We start from the raw sequence: 15,146 nt of genomic DNA on the forward strand, positions 1-15,146 counted from the left end.
CTAAGCTGAAACCAGGTTAGCAAAAACATTTTAGTTACAGTGATGATTTTATCCTGAATATAAAGCGGTTTTTAAAGTTCACACTTAGAAACTTTTCGAGGTGATTCTCACAATGTTATTCAATGGGAGGAAATTCAGGTTACAGGTAAAGTACGATCACGTTACTTTTGTAACCCAGCACTAGTCTCCTAGGGCCAGCACTGGGGGCTTAACTTAAAACAGGTAGGTAATTGCGTTTCAGTATTTAGTACGATTTTTAAAGAATATTTGCAGTTTTCAAAAGTAGGCGGAAGAAATTTCATAGAAAAGCAGACAATGGGTTCCTATGGAGAAAATACAGGTTACTAGTAAACCCGCTAGGGATTACTTTTGTGGTTCAGTACTGGGCTGAAAGGTACAGTACTGGCTTCTCTCCTGATCACAGGTGAGTATTTTCGAACTCGGACTTTGGCTGATTTTATAGGAATATTTCCAGTTTTCAAAACTTCACACTTAGAAATTTTTCGAGTCAAAAATGGGTCAATGTTATCCAATGGCAGGTAAGTGAATTACCGGTTTCCAGGTGAGTACTTGGTTGGTGAAGTTAGGGTTCTGGGCATAGACTCAGGGGTCCCCCAGGGTCAGGTGAGTACAGTTAGTTCAGTCCCAGCGGCGCAGGGGCGGCCGGGTGCAGAGGTAGGCAGGCCCAATGTTCTCCAATGAGGGAAAGGGGGCCTTCGGTTGGTGGCTGCTGCCTAGCAGGCCACGCGGCTCTGGGAGCTGGGCTCTTGGTCACTTGCTCTGGGCAAGGGGGGAAGTAGGATTGGGGGAAGAGGTCACAGCCAGCAGCACTCTGGTGGCTGGGTGCAGGGTGCTTTTGAGCCGTCGGGCGCTCAATGTTATCCAATGAGGATCTTGAAAAAGGAACAAAGGCTACAGTGCGGGGACGGTGACTCTCCAGGGGCGACCATCAGTTCGAGAGGTAAGTTGGGATGTTGGAGCACAGGTAGGTACCTCAAAGGGAGGCACAGGGGGCTGTAGGGTGCAGGGGTGTCTTTGGGTGTCGGAAAAGCTTACTCTCGGCTGGTCGCGGTTGGGGTGGCCCCTGTTTCTGAGTCTGCAGGCGTCGGCTGGTTCGTGGAGGAGGGTCTTTGGGCACTGGACTTCGGGTCCCAGTCGCCGGGGGGACGTCCTCGTGGTCTTGGTTCGGGTTGGCCCGGGCTCGGCTGGTGCAGAGTGGGCTGGTCCGGAGCTTCCTGGTGGGCACCAGGTGGGTTGTTGCAGCAGAGCCTCTGCTGATGGGAGTCCCAATCGTCGAGAGGGTCAAGGCAGGCAGGTCCTCTGGGTGTCCCAAGGTTGCTGTCCCCGGAGGTCGCCGGGTTTAGCCAGGAGCAGGTTCCAGGATCAACAGGCCGGTAGGGCTGGGGCCAAGTCAGTAGTTGTTGTCCTGTTGTTAGCAGCTGCACGGCGGGTCTTCTTCTTGATCTTCTTTCTTCTTTTTGATATCGGGATCTGAGGAAGGAAGGTTCAGGGAGCCCCTAAATACTAAATTTAGGGGTGTTACAGGTAGGGCAAGGGCAGGGACCAATGGGTCCCTGTCCTGGGGTGAGTACACCCCCTGGCCTGCTCCTCTCCTGTGGGAGGCGGGCAGGAGCCTAGCTGAGCTTGGGCAGGCCTCCCCATCTACAAGATAGCTGGAGCCCGGGGTCGTGCTTCACCTCGCCTCCTCCACCTGAGGGTGGAGTTGGCACAGGTTGGCACACCCCCCTTCCTGACGTAGTTTTTCCTGCCAGTCTTCCTGCCAGAGTGGGGGTAGGACTGGTGGGGGGCTGGTTGCTAGGTAGAGCAAATGGTCTGGAGAAGCTCTGAGGCGGTATGCCTTTGAAGCTTCCCCTGTCCATCCTGGGGGAGGAGACATATCACCTTGCCCAGGATGTGCTTTGTTGCAGACCCAGGAGAGCAGGGGGCTCTCCACCCAGGGGTCCAGCAACATGTCTGCTGTGTGGCAGTCTCTGCAGCCACTCAGCCCAGACATGGGTTGTAGGTTCGGGTTTTTGGAGGGCATCTCTAAGATGCCCTCTCGTGCATTTTACATTAAATCCCACACTGGCATCAGTGCGGGTTTAATGTGCTGAGAAGTTTGGTACCAAACTTGTCAGTCTTCAGTGATGCCATTATGGTGCTGTGGAGTTCGTGAATGATAACCTCCCAGCACCATAAACTCTTAAATGGCAACACTGCACTTACAGTGCCCATGAAGGGCCCTGGGTACTGTAGGGGCACAGGGCTCATGCACCTGGGCCCTCACCGCTGGCATGGGGCACCCAACTAGAGGGGTGACTGAAGTATGCCAGGGCAGTGGGTTCTGTGGGCATGGCACACAGGGATGTGTGCCATGTCGACTCTTGCTGTAGTTCTGTACTTAGGCACTCAGCCTGCAAAGGCAGTGTGTGGGAGCCAGGGTACAGGGCCTCTGAGGGTGGCACAATAAGTGCTGCAGCCCTCAGGGGTCTTCTCTGGTCATCATGCCCTGGGTACCTAGGGTACCATTTACGCCCTGAGTACCTGATTGGCAGGGACCCAGGGCACACTTAGTCAAAGTACATCAGCAGTTCAGAAAAAAGTGTGGGCATACCAAGGCAAGAAAGATGGCACTTTCTCACAGGAGAGCTTTGTACTGTCTGTTTATTGATGGGTGTCCCAAAGGCCTTCTCTTCCAGACTGGTGCCTCTATATGCGTCATTTCAGGGGCATGTCAAAAATTAATACTGTAAATCTCTGTGTAGAGCTGTTCTGTAATATTGAATTTATTAACACCTAATCCACTGTTCAGACAGCTATCATGTAATAATAGCTTGTTTTTGTTCTCTGTGACACAAAATGCAGCAATTCTACAGTTTTTAAGCACGGTCATTAGGTACTTGTATTGAGTTTGGTGCCCATAGGCCTTCATTTGTTTTTGCTATTTGTATGTGCAAGTGCTTTTTGGGGCCCTGCCTCTTTCCTTTAGCGCAAAGCTAGAGCTTCTTTTAAATGTAATTTTTAAAATCCTTTATTTGATCATTTCCTTTTGGTGGAGATTCTCCTTCTTCTGTGGATCTCTTTTGCGAACCAGGATAAATTTCCCGGTAGGGGCGCACTCCTTGCCTCTGTTACCTGCATCTTTTTAGACCGAGGTGCCATTTCTGTGATGGAAGTTATCTAGGGGGCACACAAGGGGTTAGATATGTATACACATTTCACAATAGTCTGAATCTTTGTAGCCGCAATGTTTCCCTCTCTTATATCACCATAGTGGGTAGAAAGTAGCGTGACAACATAACTAAACAGATACGTACTTTTTCAAAAAGTTAAATTTTGCTTCCGGTGGTAATCATTTATTTACCTTCTGCTTAAACTTGCTTATCTTGGCAGAAACTCGTGTGGATGGTTTGGTAAATCTGTGCTGTTCACCGTTGCGTGTTTTCTGCCATATCCTATGTTTTTCTACCCAAGTAAACTCCGAGCCCCTTCAATGCGTTCACTCCCCCCTGACAACAGGCACTGCCGTGGCGGAGGGTAGACCAGTTACATAGGTGTACCTGGTTAAATGCCCTTCTATTCTCCTATGCGGTCCCCTACCTGCACCATAATTGTGATATGCATTGTTTTTTTTCATGTCATGGGTGGACTCGTGAATGTTGGAGTCCGTTTGATCCTCATGTACGTGCTGCCCAAAGTGTGGGGGGGGGGGTTCCTTCGTATAAACTGGCTCCGTCTGTCTCTGAAAAGCAGCAAGCATGTACACTTTCTGTTCCACTCCCTGAACCCTTTGATAAATAGTAGATGGGGGCATTTTTTTTATCCAGAGTAGGTTTCTACTGCCTTGTATGAAAATTGTCCATCTTCTGCTTCATATCCTCCACACCTCTCCCACGGACGATGGACTGGGATGCAGCCGGAGTTATTACCAGTGACTGAGATTAATTTAAGCATTCCATTCATCACTATTTTTGTATACTCTAGTGCATGTCCCTGAGTGAGACATGTATGCACAGACATGGGTCCCGTGCATACTGTGCCACTGGAACCAAGGTATATCCAACTGAAGAGCCCTAACTATGGCGAAACCAGTCCCTGGTTCCTTCTGTTCTGGTTCAGGTAGGACCTGGCTTGGCAGTTCAGGCTGGACTGTTCCCATTGGAGCAGGGTCATGGCTGATTTGTAGATCCAAACTGAGGTGGCATGGTGTGCAGAATAGCAATGGACCGGTATGTGGCCCAAGAAATTATTAGTGACGGAGGTTAATTTAAGCATTCCTTCCACCCATATTACCCATTGCAGAGAGTGGGGTCTCTTGGTTCAGGGGTCTGTAGAATCAGGAATAGGATGCTCATCCCAGTTTTGGAGAGGCACATAAACTTTGTAGATGCTCAGAGTGGCTCTGGCATTGCCTTGACCACTAAGAGGTGTAAGTATTCGACCCCTCATCCAGTACTTGTTTGTTCATGGTCATCTGGACAGTGAGAGGTCCTGAGTACCAGTGTCAGGCAGGCTATACTGATTCAGAAGTCGATCCTCTGCATCGTTGCCATTCTCCCTCCATAATGGGCCTAGAAATGGGAGGCCCAGGATGTCTCCTGAGCTGTGGTGAGAAGGAAGTCACGCCTGCTCGCCAAGAGCTGAACGGAGACTGCTAGATGGATCTGACCTGATCTACAGCAAGATCTAGGCACAGACAGGCTAATTAGAGGGCCATGTACTTGGACCAATAAAACCAGTGACTCCCTTGGATGCCCTCGCCACTGTAAAAACGGGAGTGCCGCCAGTTGACTTTGAGATGCAGCACCTGGAAATAAAACACATTCTAAGACCGTCCTAAGGAGTACTGGCTTTGTAGTTCATCTGCTCCTACCTAAAACCAGGTATGAGGTGGGTTTTGAATTAGTAGTTGGGCTCTAAAAACTGGTCAAATGGATTGTGTACTTACTGGGTACCCCTGACCAGACACTGGGATACCAGATCATAATCACTTGGATCTCTGGTGCCTCAGAGATCAGGTGAAGTGGTGGGCTTTTGGGATGCATAGGTTTTGTAGCCTACGCTGCTCTAGATCACATGCTGTGTACACTCCTGTTGTCTAGCGTTGGGCTAGGAAGGGTCCAAGTTAATTTTTGCTCGAAGACAAAAATTCAGTTTTAAGATAATTTGTGGTGCTTCCTATAAAACGTAGAAAGGAGGCTGTGCACTGCTAGTTAATTCAATGGTGTATTCTATTTTATCGTGCTCCTAAGATCACTCCCCGCCCGGGAGTGTGAAGACAAACCAAAAAGATAGCACCGACACAGACTGTGTGGGTGTCTCTTAGGGCACTGATTCATGTACTGGAAACACCAGTAAACCTTCAACAATGAAAATAGTTCGTTGAAACCAGTCGTTTTCTATATCCAAAGTATTTTATTCATACTTCCATATGGATCAATGGTAATTCATAAGTTCATAAAATTACATTTTCTTTGAGTTAATCACCACAAAAACTTCCAATGCATTTCGGCTAATAGCCTTCGTCGGGGAAGTTGCTCCGAGGAGAGTCTGCCTCCCTGCATCCCTTTTGGGTGGGGGTCCTACATACAGGCAGCGTTTGTAGAGAGGTCAGGTCCGACCTTGAGGGAGTGGCAGAACCGGTGTTGCTGAGCCTTTCAAATTCCGTGGGATGTCCAGAGCAGCAGACCGATCAGCTTTGTTGTGGTGCCTGCAGATGTAGGGGAGTGACTCCTTCATTCCAAGGGAGAGTTCTTTGAGTGTCCTTGATGCCCATAGGTCTGTTGAAGATCGTGGAAGAAACACAGGCAACGACGAAGAAGACTTGCAGGACAGAGAGACGAGGAGCAACAGGAGTCTTCCTTAATGGAGTCTCCATTCCAGGGAAAGTTCAAGTGTCCAGACGGTCGAAGAGTGACGTAGTTTCAGGCTTGAGGCTTGTCCCACGACTAATCTGAAGAGCCACCCACAGGTAAGCCATTGAGTACGAGGAGGGTCTGGACAGCAGGGAGGATACTCCCATGTCTTTTGTCCAGTTTCATGCCAGAGCGGGAGCCAAGGTCTCTCTGAACTGGCCCAAACTGGAGTATTTAAGGAGGGCACCAAATGTGCCCTTCAAAGCAGTCGGGTGCCGCTGGCAGTCTTGGAGGTGGTCACACCTCTCTGTGACAGGAAACCAGTTGTTCTACCTACCCCTGCTCGAGCTTGGCTGAGCAGCAGGAGGGCAGAATCATATCTGGGGTCAGCAGCAGCACTAGCTTGCTGTCAGACCCTGAAAGGCTGTTACCTGTAGAACAGGGAGGTACCCCAAGGGAGCCCCTCTAGTACATTGAATCATACTTCCAATACTGGAATCGGCATTGGGGTATGATGAATTATAGCCACTATATGTATTAAAGTAGCTGACTGCACTTACAAAGCCTGGAGAATAGACTCTGGGGTTTGTAGGGGTAGCCTACTCTTGCAGGGGAACCCTCACACTTATAACCAAGCACCCTGCCCTCTTGACTGAAGAGCCTGCCATAGGAGTGACCGAATGGTTTTAAGTGTAGTGTCTGACCTTATATATAAGGAAACGTATATCTGTTGTAAGTGGTGCAAGCACCAACTCGCACAGGCTGCAATGGCAGGCCGGTAATCACAGTTCAAGTGGAATCCCATGGGTGGCAGAGTACATGCTGCCGCTCATGAGACCCCTGGTATACCTCTACCCTGGGTACTTTAGGAATCAATCTTGTTTCTTTTTATTGGAGGAAGACAAAAGCATCGTACACCGCTTCCTCCTACATTCATAGGCCGGCGGAGTCGATCATAAGATAATACTACACAGCGTTTTTTGCCAACAACCCGGAGGCCGGCCGCGTAATGAGAAGGGCTGGTGCTTTGTCTTCGGAAATCTGGAGGATGCAACTGATCAAGGAGAAAACACATACAAATATAACACTTGATAAAGAATAGCAAAGCAAAATCCCACCTTAACCCTTCCTTCCCATCCCCACCATCTCCGCACCAGCTATTGCCTCATTATGTTCATTCAAGCTTCATAGTTGTTGAGAAAGCTATATGTTTATGTTGACAATGACTGAGCAGCGGATAACCGTTCCAATGGTAATAAATAAAGAATCTGCAAATACTTGGGACAAGTGACTTCCCTACTGTCGCGGGTCGACCGCTGCAAGAAGGGCACCCACAATTTTGCAAAATCCCTCCCCTTGCCCTCCACCCCAAGAGGCATGCGTTCCATAGCCAAGAGGTACCATAGTCGGTGTATCCAGGACAGCAGTTAAGTCTCCGACGTCGTTCCCCATTGAGCTAGGATGACCTGTCTAGCTGCCAATCGCGCTAAGGCTATTTGCCTAAACGTATGGATTTTAATGGGAAGATCTTGGGTTGAGAGGCCAAGGAGGGTGTATTCTGGTGCACAGGGCAATGAAATATCAAACACTGCATCAGTGTTGTCAAGGACCTCTGTCCATTATCGTTGTAATTTCGGACAGTGCCACAGCAAGTGTGCCAAAGTACCCAACATCCCACATCCCCTCCAACAAAGGTCTGTCTTGCTTTTGTCCCACCTGTGGATGCGAACGGCGTGTAATACCAGTAGGAGAAAATCTTAAAGGAGGATTCCGCTCCAGCTGTGTTGTGCGCTGTATGATGGGTATGATATAGGATGTGTTCCCATTCCTTAGGAGATAGTGGCCTGCCTATTTCTGTTTACCAACGTACCTGTACCTTTTGTACGCTGCCCAGTGGGACCTGCTATTCTCATAGAGTACAATTCGGATATAAGACGACAGTCATCTTGTTTGCGGACCAACCATTTTTCAAACACGGTAAGAGGTCTGGACATTTTAGCATAATTGGAGGGCATCGCGATCCAGTGAGATAGTTGAGTGTAGGGGTACTCGTCAGTAGTTAGAAGGCCATAGTCCTGTCGGAGCTGAGCAAACAAGATCAGCCCCTCTGTGTCAAAGAGGGACCCCACTCTTTTACAGCCGTCTTCCCGCCACCGCTGAAATACCGTAGAGTCCTGACCTGGAGGGAAATCAGGATTATCTACAATGGGCGTCATCGGTGAGGGAAACGAGGTCCAGCCTTTTTTAAGCACCACCCTATCCCAGATCTTCAGCGTCAGCGACGTGACAGGAGAAGAGTAAAGACCCCAAGCCCTATGCTTGCGGGGTAACCATAGTTCCCTTCATATGTTGACGCCAGCGACAGACTGGTCCATAAAGTTCCAGTGTTTGCTGGACAATGGGCTGTTCTACTCCACTAAGTATCTGAGGCATGTGGCTTGATAGTATTCCCCAATCAACGGTAATCCCCCTCCCCCTGCATTTTTGGGCATGCCATCTAGGCGAGTGAGAGCCGCGGCTTCTTCCCACGCCACACAAACTTAGTAATGAGAACCTGCAATTGCTTAATCGCCTGAGGCGGTGGAGACATGGGAATCACTTGAAAAGTATAAAGAATACGCAGAAGAATTGTCATTTTCACAGCCACGATCCTTCCAAACCCTGCAAGACGCAGGCGTCCAGCGCCTTGGCCGTCTGCTCCAACAACGTCGCATAGTTGAGTGTAACCGTTCAGGCAATGGTGGGCGCTAATCTGATGCCAAGGTATATTATGTCAGTCTGCGTCCACAGAAACGGGAATTGATGTTGTAGGGCAAGCACCTTTTCTGGAGGAATCCCCAGATTTAGAATAACGTATTTACCCAAGTTAACCTTGAATCCTGATAGTTCCCTAAGGAGTCTTTTCCATCACTTTGTGTGCGTCAAGTGGAAGATGTGCTGAAACTGTTCAGTAGAAGTGGAGATGAGCCTGGGCGGATGTAAAATTCTGCAGGAAACCAGTAAGTTGCCAGCTTTATTGCTAGTCTCCATGTAAGGGTGATGTATCGGTCACCAAAAAGGCTGGTGAAACCGTGCCAAAATTTCGATCCTGGAGCTCTGAGGTAGATGTCCGAACCTGATGCCGGAGAAAAACAAGCTAACAAAGGAGCGGATGATCATGTTCAATTGACTATAGCAGGGGTCATTATACCTCGTGACTCGAAAAACTTCTACAAAGAAAAACAAGTTGCAAACGACCGAGCCCAACTCTAGATAGCAGGATTATACTAAGCACATGAATTTGCTGCACTACATGCTACAAATAGATGCTTACAGGGTAAGTGACATATTCCTTATGGATCTTGGTAAACCGAGCAGGCCAGCCGGCACCCCTTCTGACCCTTGTCCACCGCAAATCTTCCCCAAAATGTTTTGCCCACCTCTGCTGCCACATCAGTCAGAACAATCATTAATACTTTTTTAACTACAGGAGTCTTTCCAGAATACTTTAATAAAGGGCATATGTATGCACTTTTTAAGAAAACAAACCTGGACCCACATGAATTCCCCCCCCCCCTCTCCCCTCAACAACTACAAACCGATTGCAAATGGACCTTTACTGGGTAAACTGATAGAAAAAGCAGCATTCACCCAGATGTTACCGTTCATTGAAGACTTCTCCATACTTTCCGACTGGATTCCGTACAGGAAGAGGTGCAGAATCTGCCCACATTGCTCTCTGAGATGACCTTAAAAGCACAGTAGACTGGAACTGGGTCGCTGCACTCCTTCTCTTGGACCTTTCAGCTGCCTTCAACATATTTGATCATAACACTGTAAGGGTGACTGCCCTAGACTGGATCCCATCCTACTGTCAAAACAGAACAGATGTCATCCACACTTCCCCCTCTCTCATCCAAACTGTACTTAACAAAATCAGGGGGCCCTCGAGGCTCGATCATCTCACCCATGCTTTTCAGCATCTACATGAAGTCCTTACCGGTGAAGATCAGAATTTCAGCTCAGCTATAACTACACTGATGACACACACATACCTCTTAAACTGAAAATCCCTAAAGACATTGGGAACTCAAATCTTCAGTTGCCTCAGAGCCATTGATCAGTGGATGATGGAGCCACCTCAAATTGAATGCATCCAAATCTGAATTACTCACATGTGGTGAATTGAAAAATGATGACCTACCCGCAGCCTTACGACCTGCCATCACTTCCTAAAGAATCCAAGAAAGTAGGACACCATTTGAATGAACATGAACTCCGAGTTATTAGTGAATGCCCAAGTGGATAAGTTAGCAAGATCAAGCTTCATTACCATAAACTCTGAAATGCATCACTCCCTACCACCGGGTTCTCACGCAAGGTCCAGGCTACTATCTCTCTTGTTCTGTCTAAACTCTATTACGCCAGTGGCCTTTATCTCGGATAATCCTTAACTATGAAAAGACTACAACTGATTCAGAACTCTCCCACCACACTACTACTACATATAAAGCCACACGTCCACATCTCCCCTGCTTTGAGGAACCTACATTGGTTACTAGTTGCCAGAAGATACACATTCACGCTGCTTTATATCACCACAAAGCAATACGTGTAACGGGACCACTTTTAATCAGCAGTAAAATCACCAAATACATATAACAAATGAACCATCTTTAGACAGGGGACACTCAATAGTCCGTGTTACAAAGCAGTGTACTTGTACACAGAATAGCATTGGAAAAACCTTGGAGGTCACAACTTCTCAACCTCATTTTATGACCCGAAGTCTGGCCATTCAGAAACGAAGTAGCCCCCTAACCGCCTCCACTCGGTCAGATATTTATTTTTTTAACTGCGAGTCAGACCAGCCCACCATTACCACCTGGAAACCTGCTACCACCGAAGACACTGCCACGACCATGAAAAACACCCACCCAGGAGCCCCCACGGACCCCTGCCCGCCGCACATCTACCACAGAGCCGCCGCCGCCATAGCACCTGAACTTGGCCGGATCATTAACGCATCCTTTGAAGCTGGCATCTTCCCCGACGACTGGAAGCGGGCAGAAGTGAAGCCCCTCATCAAGAAACCCTTGGCCACCCGACGGACCTGAAAAACTACTGGCCCATCTCTCTCCTTCCTTTCGCAGCCAAAGTCACAGAGATTCGTCAACGCCCAGCTGACCACCTTCATCGAAGAGCACGCCTTCCTCGACTCCTCCCAGTCTGGATTTCGCAGCAACCTCGGCACTGAGACTGCCCTCCTCGCCGCCACCAATGACATCTGCATGCTACTCGACCAGGGCCACACTGTGGCCCTCATCCTACTAGACCTCTCCGCAGCCTTCAATGCAGTCTCACGGTGCACTCTCGCAGCCAGACTCCACGACGCCGGTATACGAGGAACCGCCCTCGACTGGATCTGCTCCTTTCTCTCCTGCAGAACCCAAAGGCTCAGACTCCCACCCTTCCTCTCCGAAGCCACAGAGATCCACTGTGGAGTGCCCCAAGGATCCTCGCTCAGCCCCATGCTCTTCAACATCTACATGGCCCCCCTCAGGTTCAGGAAGAGCCCCAAGACCTGGCTCTTCGACTGATTCGGAGCTCTGCCCCCGCACCCCTCCCACCAGCGCCTTGAGGCCCTCTCCGGTGAGTAGCACCCTTTATAAAACCCCGATTGATTGATTGAGACTGAAAGGAACTCTCAAGGGGACTGCTTCAGCCATTTGTCTAGGATATCATTTTTCAACACCTTGTCTGACAAATATTCCAAAGAGACTTTATTTAAGAGAAGCACCATGTGTGGGGAACGGAGAAGCTACACGCCTCCCAGATGCACCCTCTACGTCAGGAAGATTGGAATTTTGCCTAAATATGCCTAAATAGACTTTAGGAGTGAGAGGTGCTTAGCCTAGATTATTCTATGAGACCAAGGACAGTCTTGTCCATTTACCCCAGCAGAGTGTAAGACAAAGGAGTCTTTGGAGTTTCAGAAACGTCCGCAATTAAGACTTCAGGTAAGACCATTTCGCGGAGCTCGTTCCCTCTGAGCCTGCTGTAATAGGTTTGTTTCTTGCCCAGTAGTAAGAGTGTCTTGAATGCGATTCAGGATTACGCTTGTTCCAATGCTCTTTGTCTACAATTGAATGTCGCTGGCCTGGCTGCTGTGTTTCGGATCCTGAAGTGGAAGAGTGGCTTCTTCTTGCAGATTCTGTTTTTTACAACAAATTGAAAACATGACTTGCCTGTAGCACTTTCAAAGATGGTAGCGGGGGCTTGTATTTCTTTCCGTTTGTTGGGCTTTATTTTTTGCATTTCTGTAGGAGAGTTTCAAATATACTGGCATTTGCTTAATTGTAGTCTTCCTTTGTTTCGTTACAGTGCCAGTGGCCAATAAACGTGACACAAGATCGATCGAAGTCGCCATGAATGAGATCCGAGCTAAGAAGCGCTTGAAGCAGTCTGAAGAGGACACCCCTGGTGCCAGCAGCTCTTAAACTTGGGAAGGAGATGTCCACCAGGGCTGAAGACCACCATGGCTCTTGTATCGCTCTTTTCATCCGAGAGCCCTACTGGGTGACAGTGGCCGTTTTATTTACAAGTCTGTTTGACCCCTTGCACATGGAAAGAATCCCTGCTGGAATCCACTCAATAACTACCTCCTTTAGACGTCTGAATGTTGGCATGGGGCTCCCCTGGCTCAAAGGCAGGGATACAGAGTGAGAAATAGACCTGACTCGCATGGTGCAAACAGGGTTTTTACTTGCAGGTTTATTGGGGGAGGAGGGGTGGGGGGGGGGCACGTTAAACCTGCCTGAACCTGTTGCACGTCTCATCAGCCTTAAAGACCTGCATCTTTTAAGCAAGAGCCAAGTTCTCCAGGAGATCCAAGCCTGGCTGCTGTTGCCTTTGCCGAGTTCAGGTCCAGCTGGCGATTGTTGGAGATGTGTGGACTGGGTCAATGGAAATGCCTAGCCCGCACCATATTGGCATGTTCTGTAGTACCTAAGCCTTTGGAGAGCTACCAGTATTATAAAGAACATCGGTCTTTTTATTGAATTTGTCGCAAAGGAGTGAGTTTAGAGCCGGCGCTCTATTTATTTTAGTCTTTTTAAATTGGTTTTCAAACCATCATAGATAGCATTTCTTTCATAGTCTTCCCTAAGGCCTTGTTTTGTTAATCTGCGTGTCTTGGTTTCTTCCCTCTCCCATAGATATTCTTGCATTTTGCTTTATTCAAGTGTTTCCCCTCCATCTCAAGAATATGGAACTCTCAGCCCCCTGCTGAAGTGGAGAGAGGACAAAAAGTTTGATAGAACATTCAGCTGGTGGAGAGAGATTTCTTTCCACATCCCCCAGTCTGTTTTCCCTCTCGGGTAGGGTGCAGCTCTGAAACCCATACGTTTCAGCATGGCGGGGTCTGCTTTAAGGAGACCACTCGCGGAATGACAACATTTCCTATAGTCAGACGAAAGTTTTTAGAAACATTTCATTGCCATACTTTCTTCCTTGTCCCTGGCTTAGAGCATCATTGCTGCCCCTGCTGCTATCACTGCACTAAAGGTGGTCTCCAGTATGATTCATCCTGAAGTAGAAAGAAATGACCACCCAACGGGCAGTATCCTTCCCGCAATAGCACCACCAAGTGTAGCCGTCACAGACTGATTCATTCGCCTCCTCACAGCAAATCCAGTATCCGTGTAATTCAAACAAGAAGTCTGGAAAAAACCTGATCCATGCAGACTAAGGATATGTCAATGTTCAAGCCATATGAGGGGGAGGCCTAAAACAACCTCGACGTGATGCTACGGTGCTTATGTTTCGGAGGACTGTCCAACCGTTGCATGCTTCCACATCTCGCACACCATACCAAAGTCCCATGCGTTTCGGATTGGTTACATCTGTATCTGCTGGGCCTGCTTCATCACCTGATCACGAGGAGACCATTGTCCCTTTGAAGCTCCTCAGCAGGTATTTTCACTGGGTACCAAGCTAGCTCAAAAAGTACTGTGTTTCCTAAAAGTAAATTTGTTTTTGCCAAGTTGATAAGTTATTTAACGTGTTTATAATATTCACCAAAGTCAATCTTTGACTTTTGTAAAAAGTAAGGCAGTAGATGGGGAAACCATGTGATGTTTTTATATGCCTTTTAGTTCTTGGTAGCTGGGCTATTTTAACCCTTTTAATTACTGATCTTGCAAAAGAACCTCAGCTCATCACCTTAAAACTGAAGCAAAGTTGAATAGTATTTGCATTTTCTATTTTCGCACTGAGACAGAGTTGTTTGTTTTCTTTTTATTCCGTTTTAGTTGTCTGTAATATCAGGTGCTCACCCAGACCAGGCACTGGGGAAAAACAAAGGGAGATGGGGTGTCTGTCTCCCTTTCAGGCCCAGATCTCACATCTATTTAGTGGTTGCAGATGTTACAGGTGGAAGCAGAACTCTTGGGCATGAAAGGAAATCCAAATGGGGTACACCTGGGACCCCCCCTCTGTGCGACTCTGTTTTGATTTGTTGGTGGCTCTTGCGTTTTTAGGGAGGGTGGGCGGTAAAAAATGTCTACTTTGTTTTTATATTATTCTCTGTAAATGTATTTAAATTGTTGATAACCACATTTTAAACAGTACAATTGTATACAAATCTTTGAGATTTTGTGTGGCAATAAACATGGAACTTATTAGTTTCTTTGGAAGAGTTTTTTCTTCTTCTTCAATTATTATATGGTATCTGTGTCTCTGATCCACCACTGATGGCAACATTGTTAATTTATCATTTTCTTTATTAAAAAAGCTAAAAATGTTCTCTGCAGCAGATCAGTGTACCCACCGGCCCCCCAAACCTTGGACACTCTAGATCTCTGATCCTAATTCAAAGGCCATTGACCAATGGAGCCCAGTGAAGGAATCTGGCGTATCAGATTTAATTTTTATGTTCTTGGGATTTAAAGGTCTCCAACATAGTTTGTTTTTGTCCAGAGACTAAGCTTTTATTTTAGATAAGCTAAATGCTTCACGCAATATAATAAAAATAAAAAAAGATATTTTATGTTGTAATGAACACGGAGTATTTGTGCCTCCCAACTTCCTTCAAAGAACACGAGCTAACATTAATCCTTCGAAGATTTTTCTCTATCGGTTAGGACTGGGCCTTTCTTAAATCGCTGCCTAAAGCAGCTCTCCTTAGGGAATGTTTCAAACAAAATGCTATCTGATAAAAACTTCTAGTTGCAAATTCCTTACCTTAGAATAATCCCCAGGCATCAGACTATATCTGGAAATTTTTTGTGAGCAGTACCCCTTCACACCGGT

General features: G+C 47.5%; 1 protein-coding gene across 1 annotated transcript in view; it reads left to right on the forward strand.

The window, feature by feature from the left end:
• SPAG7 (sperm associated antigen 7) overlaps window positions 1-14,523 on the forward strand; it is a 54,285-nt gene extending 39,762 nt beyond the window's left edge. Inside the window, exon 7 of the mRNA XM_078670978.1 lies at window positions 12,219-14,523. Coding sequence (XP_078527104.1) covers window positions 12,219-12,334 — 116 coding nt within the window. The 3' untranslated portion in view covers window positions 12,335-14,523. The remainder of the gene's footprint in view (window positions 1-12,218) is intronic.
• Window positions 14,524-15,146: the final 623 nt, after the last annotated feature.

The sequence above is a fragment of the Lissotriton helveticus genome, chromosome 12, assembly GCF_964261635.1.
Source record: "Lissotriton helveticus chromosome 12, aLisHel1.1, whole genome shotgun sequence".
Taxonomy (NCBI): Eukaryota; Metazoa; Chordata; class Amphibia; order Caudata; family Salamandridae; genus Lissotriton; species Lissotriton helveticus.